The sequence below is a fragment of the Cucurbita pepo genome, chromosome LG03 (genome assembly GCF_002806865.2).
Source record: "Cucurbita pepo subsp. pepo cultivar mu-cu-16 chromosome LG03, ASM280686v2, whole genome shotgun sequence".
NCBI lineage: Eukaryota > Viridiplantae > Streptophyta > Magnoliopsida > Cucurbitales > Cucurbitaceae > Cucurbita > Cucurbita pepo.
The window spans coordinates 3687887-3702487 of record NC_036640.1 but is presented as its reverse complement, the minus strand read 5'-3'; the positions used below and the strand labels follow the sequence as shown (position 1 = coordinate 3702487).

General features: G+C 36.4%; 3 protein-coding genes across 3 annotated transcripts in view; 1 reads left to right on the top strand and 2 right to left on the bottom strand.

Moving 5' to 3' along the window:
* The window catches only part of LOC111790734 (triacylglycerol lipase 2-like), a 3439-nt gene extending 1018 nt beyond the window's left edge, over nt 1–2421 (bottom strand). The window contains exons 1-5 of the mRNA XM_023671765.1: nt 2251–2421; nt 1760–1873; nt 543–794; nt 334–477; nt 170–210 (exon numbers count right to left, since the gene is read on the bottom strand). Of these exons, the coding sequence (XP_023527533.1) occupies nt 170–210; nt 334–477; nt 543–794; nt 1760–1873; nt 2251–2412 (713 nt within the window). The 5' untranslated portion in view covers nt 2413–2421. The remainder of the gene's footprint in view (nt 1–169; nt 211–333; nt 478–542; nt 795–1759; nt 1874–2250) is intronic.
* Nucleotides 2422–3942: 1521 nt separating this feature from the next.
* Nucleotides 3943–6809, bottom strand: LOC111791904 (uncharacterized protein At3g27210-like). The gene is made up of 3 exons (XM_023673418.1): nt 6444–6809; nt 4692–4772; nt 3943–4625 (listed from the first exon to the last, which is right to left on the bottom strand). The coding sequence occupies exons 1-3, from the start codon at nt 6631–6633 to the stop codon at nt 4216–4218; spliced, it is 681 nt and encodes a 226-aa protein (XP_023529186.1). The 5' UTR covers nt 6634–6809; the 3' UTR covers nt 3943–4215.
* A 4894-nt stretch (nt 6810–11703) lies between these two features.
* LOC111791046 (probable adenylate kinase 7, mitochondrial) lies at nt 11704–13859 on the top strand. Its single transcript, XM_023672228.1, has 4 exons — nt 11704–12124; nt 12416–12556; nt 12690–12917; nt 13486–13859. The coding sequence occupies exons 1-4, from the start codon at nt 11771–11773 to the stop codon at nt 13636–13638; spliced, it is 876 nt and encodes a 291-aa protein (XP_023527996.1). The 5' UTR covers nt 11704–11770; the 3' UTR covers nt 13639–13859.
* Nucleotides 13860–14601: the final 742 nt, after the last annotated feature.

The window sequence follows — 14601 nt, the reverse complement described above, 5'->3', positions numbered from 1 at the left end:
ATATATATATATATATATATATATATATATATATATATATATATATATATATATATATGTATAGTAACCGATATTTTTTAAAATTTTTTATAGAAAAAATTATAAAATTTATTATTATTTTTATTAATTTAATTTATTTTACTAAGAAAATAGAAAATAAGCTATTTACCCTTTTGGATTGAATTCTATAATACCCAACGACTCAATAATCTGCAAGAAGCATTAAATAAAGGGTTAACCAATAAGAAAGAAACGCCACACCGCCGCCGCCGACGCCGCCGTGGCGACGGTGCTCTGTTATAAAACCCATTTTCAAAACTCATCGCCGCCCACCTCGCCGAGGAGCGATTGGGCGGCCAAGGCTCCGACAGCGGTGGTCATATGGCTGAGATAAGCGATGGGGCTCAAAAGCCCCACCGATTGCACCTGGTTCACCAGCCTCCCTTCCGACAACGAGGCTAGCATTATCAACGTCCCCTGCCGATCCAACACCGTCGGTTATACTCCGATCATTAAAAATTGGAAAATTGAAATAAACCCACCAGAGAATGGCCGACGTAGTGGATTTTCCGGCCAGTTTGTTGGGAAACATGGTCGAAGACGGCGGGGAGTTCATAGGCGGCGAGCTCGTCCCATGACCAGTTCCAGAATTCCCGGTCGGCGGGGTTCAGGACGGTGTGGCGGCGGCTGAATTTAGTCCCTCGTGTGTTGGAAATCCAAACGTCGAAGCCGTTATCGGCGAGAATCAATGGTAGGTTCTGCTCCGGCGAGTTCAGAAGCCATGACATCCCGTCCTCCATAAAAATAAAAATCCACAATATAATTATAAACTAAATTACAATATAATAATAATTAAACCAAGTCCGAGACGAGATTATATTTTCTTTCCTATCTCTATCGTACTCCGCCCCGTCCTTACTGTCACACTATCCACCTCCATTCAGGTCCGAGCGTCCTTACTGGCACACTATCCCACCCCCTTTTAGGTCCCAACGTCTTTACTAGCACACACACTATCCACTCCCTTTTAGGTCCCAACGTTCTCACTGGCACATTATCTATCCCCTTCCAAGTCCGAGCGTCTTTACTGGCACACTATCCACCCCCTTTCAGGTCCCAACGACCCTCACTGGCACATTATCCATCCCCTTCTAGGTCCCAGAGTCCTTACTGGCACACTATCCACCCCCTTTCAAGTCCCAGCGTCCTTACTTGCACACTATCCACCTCATTTCAAGTCCCAACGTCCTTACTAGCACACTATCCACCCTCTTCAGGAAACAGCCTCCTCTCTAGCACATCGTCCGGTGTCTAGCTCTAATACCATTTGTAACGGCTCAATTTAAAGCCCACCGCTAGTAGATATTGTCTTTTTTGGACTTTTCCTTCCGAGCTTCCCTTCAAGGCTTTAAAATGTATCTACTAAGGAAAGGTTTCCACACTATTTCAAAGGGATGTTTCGTTCTCCTCCTCAACCAATATGGGATTGTGGGATCTCATATAGGGACGAGTAAAGTTTTTCCGTCCCACCCCACCTAATAAAAATTTGAAACCCGAGATCTATACATACATACATATATATATATATATATATATATATTATTTATTTTCAGCTGAACTATGTTTATATTAGTCAATAAAATCAATTTATTAGAATAAATTTTAAAATATTATCTTTAGCATCGATTATGTTATATATATATATATATGAATTTGTTTAACGACTAAATTTATTATTTAACGGATAAAGAAAACATACCACAAGAATACCATGTTGTACGATGACGGGCGGTTTCTTGATACCTCGGCCACTTCCATAGCGACCTTCTGGGATCCTCTGCAAGCTTAGAATATATCCATCTTTCGTCGTCACCTATTATGTACATCGAAATTAGGGTTACGGTAGAACCGATAATAATTTAAGTTTTCATTTCATAATTATATAATTGGAAATTTAGGAGACATTTCTTTAATTAGAATGGTCTTTGCCTCAATTTATTAGTTTATTTAAATTAGGAAAAAAAAACCTTATTTTTCATTTAGAATTGGTTTAATTTTCTTTAAATAAATATTTGAATTAATTACCCAATTACGAAAATTAAAATAAAATTAAAAACTATTTTTTTTTAATTTTTTATGAGTTGAAAAACATCCAAGATAAGAAAAAAAAAATTAATTTCTGAAATTTAAAAAAAAAAAAAAAATATATATATATATATATATATATATATATATATATATATGTATTGCCTGAATTTCTTGGCACATATAGCCATGAATGGTAACAGCAGAAGCACAGATGCCCAATTCCTCCGGCGAACCAAGGACGCCACCGTGGCCTCCGCCGAAACAACCACCGAGAACCACCATCGCCGCCGTCATCATAACAGAAAACCCCCGGAAGAAGGCCATTTCCACCGTCGCTACTTCAATTAGCCCTCTATCTCTCTATCTCTCTCTGGTCAAGGCTTTTTATAATGGGAGAGAGAGAGAGAGAGTGGGCCCCACGTTGAGGACGTGGCAGTTTTTTTTTTAAAGGGAAAATGGATAAATTTGATTTATACACGTGGATTAAAGTATAATTCAATAATTATCTATAGAAACTACTTACCTAATCCTAATTATAAACCTTAAATGCCCCTTGTGATGGTCATGCTTACGTCAGCTTTAAACTGACCGTTCGTCAAAATCATTTCTACATTTGTCAAGATTAAAATGTACGGTAAAGAAATGTAACTAATAGTTGATTTTTCTACATGGATTGTATGTTATTAAAGTCGTCGTTACTTATTACTTTCTACCAATTGTTTTCCAAAACTTCCTCGAACTCGATTTTCTAAAACTATTTGTCAAGAGTGGAGTCGGTGGCTTGAGGAACATACGTCGTTCATGCCAACAATAACCTAAGTTTAGTTGGCTGACTTACTCGAGAACAAGAGTAGGTATTAAACAATTACATTGTGAGGCCCACAGGGTGCGATTGTGACACCAAAGACGCTTAACTTGGAGGTCCACGGAAAAGGAAGGCAAATCTTGTTGATACTAGTAACTATGCATTATTTTTAATCCTATCTTAACCAACTTGTTAAAGTTCGTATATATATTAGAAATAAAATTGAAAGTTCATATGTATATTAAACCCAACTCGTAATAATCTTAAAAGTAAGGTAAGGTTGGGTTGTTGTAACCCTATTTTCGGGTTGACTTAACCAAGAACATGTCAACTCGCGAACTTGCCTGAATTCTCGGCCTTCAAAAAATTCAACCCAATTCAACCTTAATGATTTTGGTTGGATAGTTCAAGTTGTTCGGGTTCTCGGGTGTGTTGTCCCACATTGGTTGGGGAGGAGAACAAACCATCATTTATAAGGGTCTGGAAACCTTTCCGTAGCAAACGCGTTTTAAAGCCTTGAGGGGAAGCCTGAAAGGGAAAGCCCAAAGAAGACAATATCTGCTAGCGGTGGGCCTGAGTCGTTACAAATGGTATTAGAGCCAGACAACGGACGATATGCCAGTCTTCTTGTTGTTCCTCGAAGAGGGGTAGACACGAGGCGGTGTGCCAGTAAGGACACTGAGCCCCAAATAGGGGGTGGATTTGGGGGCGGTCCCACATCGGTTGGAGGAAGGAAAGAGTGCCAACGAGAACGCTGGCCCCGAACGGGGGTGGATTGTGATGTCCCACATTGGTTGGGGAGGAGAACAAACCGCCATTTATAAGGGTGTAGTAGAAACTTTCCCCTAGCAGAGACGCGTTTTAAAGCCTTGAAGGGAAAGCCCAAAAAGGACAATATCTGCTAGCAGTGGGCCTGAGTCGTTACATCGTGTTATATGAACATACCTGATATATAAAGAACGACATTTTTTCGATTTTTTAAAGAAAAAATCAAAAGAATATGATAATTAAATTTTTATGAAAAAGGTTGTTTATTATAATTCTCAGGAAAAACCCAAAAAAGTCCCATTGCTTTCATCTTCTTCTTCATCTTCTTCCTCTCCTCTTTGATTTCTAACATATTCTGATATGAATGTACTAAGAATCTAAGACATGTTTATACATAGACACAGCCTTCAACAACACCAATATCTGTATATGATATTTCAGGACTTTACACATTTCTGAACAATTGTGAGCTACTCCATGAGCTTTGGGGTCTCACAATGGCAGAAATTCAGAGGGAATTTGCAGCTCGTGGCGTGTTTGATCGAGCGTTGTGTTTATACAGCTATGGCAGGACTTGCCTTCTTCCTCCGGTCGCCGAAGCTACGACGTGATCCCAAGCTTGGGAGGCAGCATTGTGCAGATCCAAATCGTTTCTCCTTTTCAATCCAGACATCTCCTCCATTTGAGGTCCTCTCGCTGCTGCATACGGAGTTTGTTCCCGACATATAAGGCGTTTCGGGATTTGATTGCAGGGCGAGTTCGTTTAGTGTTGGTTTGGTTTGTATGTCAGTGCCATTTCTTGAGCTATCCCTGAAAAGTTCAGCCAGTTTCTTCTTTCCTGTTGGTGATGGTTTGGGCATGGCAATTGGAGTTAGATCATCGACGACGTGGACTTGGTTGATCCGTGGAGTACCGGAGGAGAAGCTCGTGCGTACCGGAGTGTTTCCTCGTGACGGGGTGAAATCTGCAGCCATCGCAATTGATTAGGTAAGGAGACTAACAGCATAAAAGAATTCTAATGACTACTTACCACCATTGACACTATAGAAATCATCTTCACAATCCGAATCCAACCAGCCTCGGGAATCGAAAAACGCTTCATCTTTGCTACCTATGAGACCAGTTTAAAGTTCTATGATCAACTTGCTTCGTTCATAGAACAGCCATTTCAGAGTTCATACAAAAGTAGGCGAGATAGATAGCAAAACATATATAAACACAAGGACTAGTGTGAAGAACTCTTTCAAGAACGGACACAAAAGAAAGAACTCACCATGACAATATAAGCAAGAAAGTGTTCTAATACAGCGAATGAAAGTCATGTAACAGCCCAAACCCACCGCTAGTAGATATTGTCTGCTTTGGCACGTTACGTATCGTTGTCAGCCTCACGGTTTTAAAACGCGTCTACTAGGGAGAAGTTTCCACACCCTTATAAGAATGCTTCGTTCCCCTCTCCAACTGATGTGGGATCTCACAATTGGCCAAAGCAGACAATATATGGTAATAGTGGGCTTGGGCTGTTACAAATGGTATCAAAGCCAGACACTGGGAGGTGTGCCAGCAAGGACGCTGGCCTCCAAGGGGGTAGATTGTGAGATCCCACATCGGTTGGAGAGGAGAACGAAGCATTCCTTGGTATGAAAAACTTTCCCTAATAGACACGCTTTAAAACCATGAGGCTGACAGCAATATGTAACGGGTCAAAGCGTACAATATGTAATAGTCCAAGCCCACTGCTAGCAGATATTGTCCTCTTTGGATGGATTATGAGATCCCACATGGGGAGGAGAACAAAACACTTTTTATAAAAGTGTGGCAACCTCTCCCGAGCATACGCGTTTTAAAAACATTGAGGGGAAACCCGAAAGGGAAATCCCAAAGAGAACAATATCGGTTTGCAGTGAGCTTAGACCGTTACATAATATCCACTAGCGATGGGCTCGGACGGTTACATAAAGCAACAAAGACTCACTAAAAATGGAACTCCAAACATAGATAAGTGAAGAACAGCAACCTTGTGAAAGTAGTCCAAGAACAGAAAGTGCTTCATCTATGCAATTCTAAGAACAAATGATCATACAAGAACAAATGATTCTTCAAAATGAACCAAACAGGAAAGGCTAAGCTAAACTTGTAATAGACTGGCAGCTTAGTAATAGCTATCAATTAGCCCCGAAGAGGTGGCCCTGCTGATAAGGACTTAAGATGTTGAGTACGCATTCCTCACTTTCCATGAACTCTGGCATGCTTCATGTGAGATGGATAGAAACTCATGACAATGTTCTTATCAAAAGAGAACTCTGGTATGCAACAAATTATAAGAAACACCCATCAATCCACTGATAACAATATATAGATAGAACTGTGCCAATTCTAAGAAATCTGGGGTTTCTCTTAAGTTTAATGAATAATTATTCGAAAAGAAAGGGGAAAATCCTTCTCCTGTTCATCAATCACTGGGGATTTACATTGGAAAAGAGATCGATATCTCAATTTTTATAAAAAAATAAAACAAATGGGACCTAGATTAACTTTATCATTCCAATTAAACAATGATCCTATAGGATAATGAATTAGAAAAAGAAAACAAGGTTAGATCATGTGAAAGCAATCAAAGTCAAATCAGGGACACGCAAGAAGCAAACACTTTAGATCGCAAAGTTCATCACTCAACTAAAACAAATCAGCAAGAAATAATTCAGAGAAACGAAACAAAAAGAAGAAAACAAAGCCGATTAAACTTGCACAAAGTCAAGAAGAAGAAGAAACGGATGAGTACCGAAGTGAGAAGGAGAGCTCTGAGATTTGACGAAGACGCCACCGTGAATGGGAGGGTTTCCGATGATCGGAGTGTCGTTGTCTTTGATCGGGGAAGGAGGAATTGGCAAACCGTTGGGTTTAGAACCATTTGAGAGTCGGAATTTCACGGCGGAATCGGAGTTTCTATGGATTGAAACACAGGAACCCATTGATGATTTTGCTCTGTTCTTGGCTTAAATTGATGGCTGCGTGATCATCAGGGATTGGAAATGAAGAAATGAAAATGGGGTTTTAGAGAGAGAAGTGGGAAGAGGAGAGAAGAGGACGGTTTGGGTAGTGGAAGTGTTGTAATGGAAAGAGAGATTGAAAGACCAATCACTATCAGAGAGAGAGAGAGGATTTGGGCATGAAAGGAGAAGGTTGCATTAGCTTGTGGGGCAATGCCAAACATTATTGGAAATGAATGTTGTGTGAATGGGAGCTTTTTTTTTTTTCTTTTTTCTTTTTCTTTTTTTTTTCGTACCGTCATATACATCGGTTCTCAACTTGAATCAACGTGGGATCTCATAATTCACTTCCTTTCGAGGCTCAACGTACTCGCTGACACACCACCCGGATCTCACAATCCACCCCTTTCGAGCCACAGCATCATCATTGGCACACTACCCAAAACATAACTCTAATACCATTTGTAACCGTCCAAGTCCATTGCTAATAGATATTGTCTTCTTTGAGTTTTTCCCTTTCGTGCTTTCCCTCAAAGTTTTTACAACGTGTCTGTTAAAACACACCACCCGAATCTCTCAATTCACCCCCTTGGCACAATGTCGTCGCTGCACACTACCCATAACCTAACTTTGATACCATTTGTAACAAACATGTCTGGTAGGGAGAGATTGACACACCACTTGGATCTCTCAATCCACCCCCTTCAGGGCACAGTGTCATTGCTGCACACTGCCCATAACCTAGCTCTGATACCATTGGTAATCGTCCAAGTCTACCGCTAACTGATATTGTCTTCTTTGAGTTTTTCCTTTCGAGCTTCTCATCAAAGTTTTTACGTGTCTGCTAAAACACACCACCCGAATCTCTCAATTCACCCCCTTGGCACAGTGTCGTCGCTGCACACTACCCATAACCTAACTTTGATACCATTTGTAACAAACATGTCTGCTAGGGAGAGATTGACACACCACCTGGATCTCTCAATCCACCTCGTTCAGGGCACAGTGTCATCGCTGCACTCTGCCCATAACTTGACTCTGGTACCATTCGTAACTGTCAAAGTCCACATCTAATAGATATTGTTCTGTCTGAGTTTTTCCTTAAACATAACTCAACTAATTAATATACACATAACATCGATGAATTTTATAAAAATTTAAAATTATTTTAAATAATTTGGATTTGTCACGATTCATAAGCAATCTTTTATATAGAAATTTAGTTTAATAAAAGGTATATTATTATTATTATTATTATTATTTATAATAAAAAAACATCTTTCTATTTCACTTTATTTTATTTTAAAATTATATGAAAATTTTAACTTTTTTAACATAATTTGTTCTTTTTAAATAATTCCAAAAACATGCCCTTTATTGTGATTTGACATTACCAAAATTTTAGTAACCTTTAAAAATAAATGACTATAATATATATATATATATATATATATTATAATTAAAATATAAAGTCACTTTTGATTTTTTATGGCATAACTTTATTTGATTTTTTAATTGTCATGCTGAATTGGGAAAATTAGAAAATAAAGTCTATTTATTTATTATAGATAATTAATAATAATAATAAATAAATAAAACAAGAAACAACGGGGGTACTGGTAGCATTGAGTCTTGTTAGTCCCTTTCTATCGGCACCCCTCGTTGGGTGCATGATGAGCTTAGAAGGTCGTTTCGTGTATCGCTTTAACCTTTGCGTGGCTTGTCACGAAACACGTCTCGATTGCTTGTATTCTCGGATGTCATGTATTTGGTGGCATGATGTGCTTGGAAAACCCCTCAAACATGTTGCTTATGTATTGCTGAATGAAGCATGAACTGCAACATCGTGCTCATATGACTTGCCTTTAATTTTCCTTTCTTACTATTTATTTTTTTAAAATTACATTAAATATATATATATATATATATATATATATATATATATATATATATATATATATATATATATATAACCACTCTTGAGACATGTGGTCTAAGCGAGCTATCATGTAGTACATGCGTGTGTCACATTGAGGGTGAGCATTGCAAGTCGAGTGTCTAGGATGACTTTTTTTTAAATGGTCTTTTAAGGAGTGTCGGACGACATAAGTGTATCGACATTACATCTCAGTCCATGTGTCGAAGGTTGAATCATACACTCATTATTCGATACAAAGTCCGTAAATGATAAGATATAGACATAGGAGGGTCCAATGCTCGGATAGAACCTAGATAAATGGATACTTGGGATGTCCCAATGTTATGAATGACACATAGACCCGTTCTCAATGGGCATGATTAAATGAACGACGATGGTCAATGGCATCCTATAACTCGGTGATTTTAGGCATCAAGCAAAGTTTGAATTTCTCTTGGAGTTCTGAGTTGTTCCACGTGGCATTTATTTTATTATTATTATTATTTTTTGAGTAACAATTTCAAAATAAATAAATAAATAAAAAGGAAATAGGCTAAAAGTCTTTGTTTAATTTTAAAATTAAAAATTTGTTGGAATTTACCAATTTAATTTTTTTTAAATATATTAAACATTAAAATAAAAAGTCTCGAGACACGTATGATACACGTCATTAAAATTGAAGGACCTATCAGACAAAACTAATATTTTTTAAGGTCAACTTCTTAGTTCTCGAGCATATATTATATTTTAATAATTAATTTAATTTAATGGAAAAAAAAATCAAGAATAGTGAGGTGTTTTATTTGACTTTAATATTAGAATATAAAATAATATTATTATTTAGATTTGATCAAAATCTAATAATACACCTTTTCAACCCATAGAATATGACTCTTTTTATTTTATTTTATGCTAATTTATTTATTTCTTTTTAATTTCATGGTGCAGTCTTGTTTTATATAATTATTAAATTGATGAAAATGACTATTTATATTTCTAGAAAATTATTATATATATATATATATATATATATATATTTTAAAAAATATCTATTGAGCTATAAGAAAATAATATAATTTTCATAAAATATATTCTTTTAAAAAATAAATGAATTAGTGATTTTTAATTATTGCATTTTATTCCTACAAATAAATAAATAATAATTTTATATTTTTATTTATTAAAACTCCAATTATTCCTTTAATTATTATTGCAATAATTTTTTTTTTTTTTTTTTTTTTTTAGAGGATGATTGCAATAAAGTTAACCATTGCTAAATTTGTCATTTACATTTTTGAGGAAAATTATAAAATTATAAAAATAAAAAATAAATTAATATATAAACTACCATAAAAATGTCGAAGTTATAGTCGAAAGTAATTAAATTTGTAGTACAATAATTATTTATATTATATGGACGAATTATTTCAATAATATAAAGTCAACTGGTTGAATCATCTCCTTTCCATATAATTTTTTAATTTTTTTAAAATATTTTTTTCATAATTTATTTATTATAATATTTACATTTGGTAAAATTTAATTGAATTCTTACATAAATTCTTAAAATAAAATTAATTTTTATTCGAAAAAAAAACAATAAAAGAAGAAGAGAAAAGTAATTGATTAATATTATAAAAAGAAAATTGGGAGAAGAATTATGTATGTCGGCAAGCCTTAATATAATCCACGTGTTTTTTTCTAATAAAAAAATATATTTCAGATTGGTCCTAATTTTTCTTATTATTACAATAAAACCCCTCCTTAAAAGTTTACTTTACCATGTTGACCCAATCATGACAGGTAGGAGAGAGAAAGTGACATGGATTTTCTTGCCTAAATAGCCAAATAACTCGTTTGTTAATAATTATTATTTAGTTAAATTAACAAAATTATCCATAAAAATAAAACTTTTTTAAACGTGAAAGAATATTAATAAAAAAAATTTTAATTTTAAAATTATTTTTAAAATAAAATACTAACGGTTTTATTATAAAATTAACCATATATTTTTAAATTTTTAAATATAAGAGTCGGAGACATTAAAATTAGATATATCGACCGAGGAAAGTGGGTAAAAAAAATTATCAATTATTGCACTTTAGTCCTTTTATAACTTTTAAGAAACTTATTGAGTTATCCAAAATAAGTACAGGGGTCGAACACGTGGGCCACGGGAGGCCCTAAAGTCTAAAATGGGCGGCTCATTTTTGTTGGTTTAATCAAAACTCCATTGAATTGGAAAAAAAATTATTGCAGACGTCTTACTAGAAATGTCCATTTAATATGTGGCGTTCAAGTCCTACGTGGACTTTCCTCGAACCGGTTTAAAAAAAAGTTACTATTTAAACGAGAGGAAGCCGAAAGAGGTTTATCAGATCAGTGACGATATTTATTGTTTCCAGTCCGATAGGTATAATTTTAGATATTATATTGGTAAAACGTTTGATAAACATTATTCAACCAAAAAATAGTCTTAAATATTGATGAAAAAGACATATATGTCCTCATCGCTATATGCAATAGAAGGCCGGCCCATAATCATGGGCCGGAAACATGGGCCTCAGTGAATAAATTGGGCCGTAGCCCACTGAAACACAAGTTAAGTGGATCAAGTTAGCCCAATTGTTTATAAAATCAACAAATGTATTATTAAATTATATCGTAATGGATCGAACCGCTCCTCTGATATGTCAACATCCGTCCCCATTTCTGCCACCTATTTCATTTCCTATCTCCTCGAAATGTCTTATTTATTTTTACAGAAATTGGGACGGGAATTCTAATGGGGAATTTAGTGAATGTTATAATATTTGATAACTCGTTAAAAAAAAAAAAAAAAAATTATATAATTTTTTTAAAATAATTAATTTTCTAAAAAAAACATATTTATAGATTGTGGCATGTATACATGACACGTGGCACCATGAAATTATGGATTTAAAGTTTTTAAAAGACATCAGCAATGACTAATGACAGAATTACACGTGGCACGTTGGCTCGCCAAGAGAACCCTAAAACATTGGAAGAGAGAAATGGCAATTCTGTAAATAAGAGACAATCCAATGGCATTTAGTTATTATTTCACGTCTTAAACCTCTTTTTTCCATTTATGTGGAAACGTTGAAGTTCGTTGTTTTCTTCTTCTTCTTCTTCTATTTTCCTTTTTTTACGTCTTAAACCCCAAACTTCGCCGCCGCCATGTCCGTCCTCAGCCGCCTCAGCGCGGTGGCGCGGCCGATCCGCTGTTTCCGTGAGTCTCCGATCGCGAGAAGAGCGTATGGATCTGCGGCGGCACTGGAGGTGGATTACGATTACTATGAGGACGACGAGGAATTCGAGAGAGTGAGTGGGGATCGGAGCCAGGGCAGGGCGATGGCGGAATCTCGAGGGTGGATGCCGAGAAGAGGAGTGCAGTGGGTGGTTTTGGGAGACCCTGGGTCGAAGAAGCATGTTTATGCAGAGAGGCTCTCGAAGCTTCTCGATGTTCCTCATATTTCCATGGGGAGTCTTGTTCGTCAGGAGCTCAATCCTCGGTCTTCTATCTACCAGCAGGTTCTTGTTCTTCTTTCTAATTTCTATGTGTAAAGTTTCACTTGAAGTAGATATTTAGTAGGTGAAATTTGGCGGTGGAATGCATGTACTTTCTGCATTTTGACGTCTTTCTAATTTCTAGATTTCTAATTTGTATGATAAAATGATTGTTAAGAATCTTGTTTCTGCGTAATTGATGATAAACCAGGAATATTGTGAAACATTGTGAAATAAATTTGTGTAATTTCTACTTCTTGTTGGTTTGTATAATGAGATAGTCTCAATTGTTCTGTTCCCTTTCCTCCATTTCAGATTGCTAGTTCAATCAATGAAGGAAAGCCTGTTTTGGAAGAAATCATTTTCAGACTGTTGTCAAAGAGGCTAGAAGAAGGGTATTGCAATGGTGAATCGGGCTTCATTCTTGAAGGAATTCCAAGAACAAGGAATCAAGCAGTATGTCTCTCTTCCCAAGAACAGATTTGACATTTCTTCTCCATTTTCAATGATATGCCTAAAACTCTATTTCGTGATTCTTCAATGGCATTATTAAATGTTTTGCTTTTGAATGGGTGGATCATCTTTGCAGGAGATTCTTGACCGAACTGCAGATATTGATTTGGTCATTAATTTCAAAACCACTGAAGAGCCCTTGATTAGAAAGAATCTGGGTTCTGGAAACTTTTCTGGCTTTCATGAATATAGCACCATATGCAGCTCTGGGAGCAGTCAAAATCTCCAGCCACTGGACAAAGAGCCGAAATGCCTTTCTGCTACTACAGAATATTCCTGGAAAGAAATGACATCTATGGAGCAGGTAACGTTCAATTTTTAAGTAGGCATTCCAATAGTTTATATTCAATAGTAAGCCCTGCAATTTAGCTACGAGATCCCACATCGGATTTAGAGGAGAACGAAACATTCTTTATAAGGGTGTGAAAACCTCTTCTTAGCATACACGATTTAAAAACATTGAGGAGAAGCTTGAAAGGGAAACCCAAAGAGGACATTATCTACTACCAGTGGTTGGGACGTTGCATTAGCATTATGTGGTGATGAGGCACACATTTTGTTGCATCGAGGCTAAGAAATGTGCCTAGTCTCACGGTCATGCTTGTTAGAAAAGTGCGATTGTGACACCTAGCACGCTGTGTTCGGAGAAATCTTTTCAAAGTCATGTAGTTAAGCTTCTAGGTGAAAAATCGAAACCCCATTTGATAACCATTGATATAACCATTTCTGTTCTTTATTTTTTGTTTTTCGGTATCCTGTTTAAGCTTCCAAGTAAAAAAATCGAAGAACTTCAAGTATTTATTGTCTGAAAACTAGTTTCGAAGTAAGAAAAACCTTCTGAAAGACGAAATTTGAATTCCATATGATTTCAGAGGAAGCCATTGGAAGAGTACTACAGAGGACAGAGGAAACTTGTGGACTTCCAAGTAACAGGAGGGCCGGGAGAAACATGGAAAGGGTTATTGGAAGCATTACATCTTCAGCATATTAATGCTGTAAGTTCTACTCAGAAGCTAACCACATGATTTTAGCTTCAAGTTTTGGTTCATCCTTTTTAACCATTGCGGCGTAGTAGTAAATATAAATGTGAGAGTGAATTGACATAATAACATCATCATGCTGGAGTTTTCCTACCCCAAATATATTGAGTTTTGATGTTTTGTTCAACAATTTTTGTTTGTTTGTGAGTTTTGTAATGTAGAAGTCAGTCAGTGAAGTTATAAGGGAAGTTTTGACAAAAATGTCAGTAATGTTGAGCTTATGGCCTGATGATATCAAATGTCTACTTTTGTTCTTTTTAACGTCATAAAAGGACTTACGAGAAAACGCCCCCTCTAGGGCAACTGAACTTACTACAATACTCTTTAACATCTCCACAAATCAACAACACACCCTTCCAAACCCATACACTTACTCATAGTCACAGACACAGACACTCACACAACACTCAAATAACACACTTAACAACACACTATCAGATCCTCAGTTACTCTATCAAACACAAAACACACACACAACACGACCCTCAGAAACCACATCAAAAGATACCTCATCATTATACTACACCAGAAAGGATACTATGTCTGGGCACCCTTATTACAACTCCCGACCGAAGTACCGCATATGGATTTCTCCCATTGATAACCTCTTTCATTTCGAGTATATTTGACCTTCTCCCATCTACTTTTTGTTCTTTTGAAGTCCAAAAATGTGATGTCCCACATTGGATGAGGAGAAGAATAAAACACCATTTTTCCTAGAGCGTTTTAAAGCCTCTTAAAGCCTTGAGGGGAAGCTCGAAAAGGAAAGCCCAAAGAAGACAATATCTTCTAACGGTGTTTTTGGGCCTTGGTCTTTACAAAAAAAGACGTAGACCATTTGAGGACCAGCATTTACATGCCCAAAATGGAACCACCAGAGATACTCATCACTGGAGATACTCATTGAAATCTAGCTCAGATAGCTGTCACTATCAATTAAAGTATTGT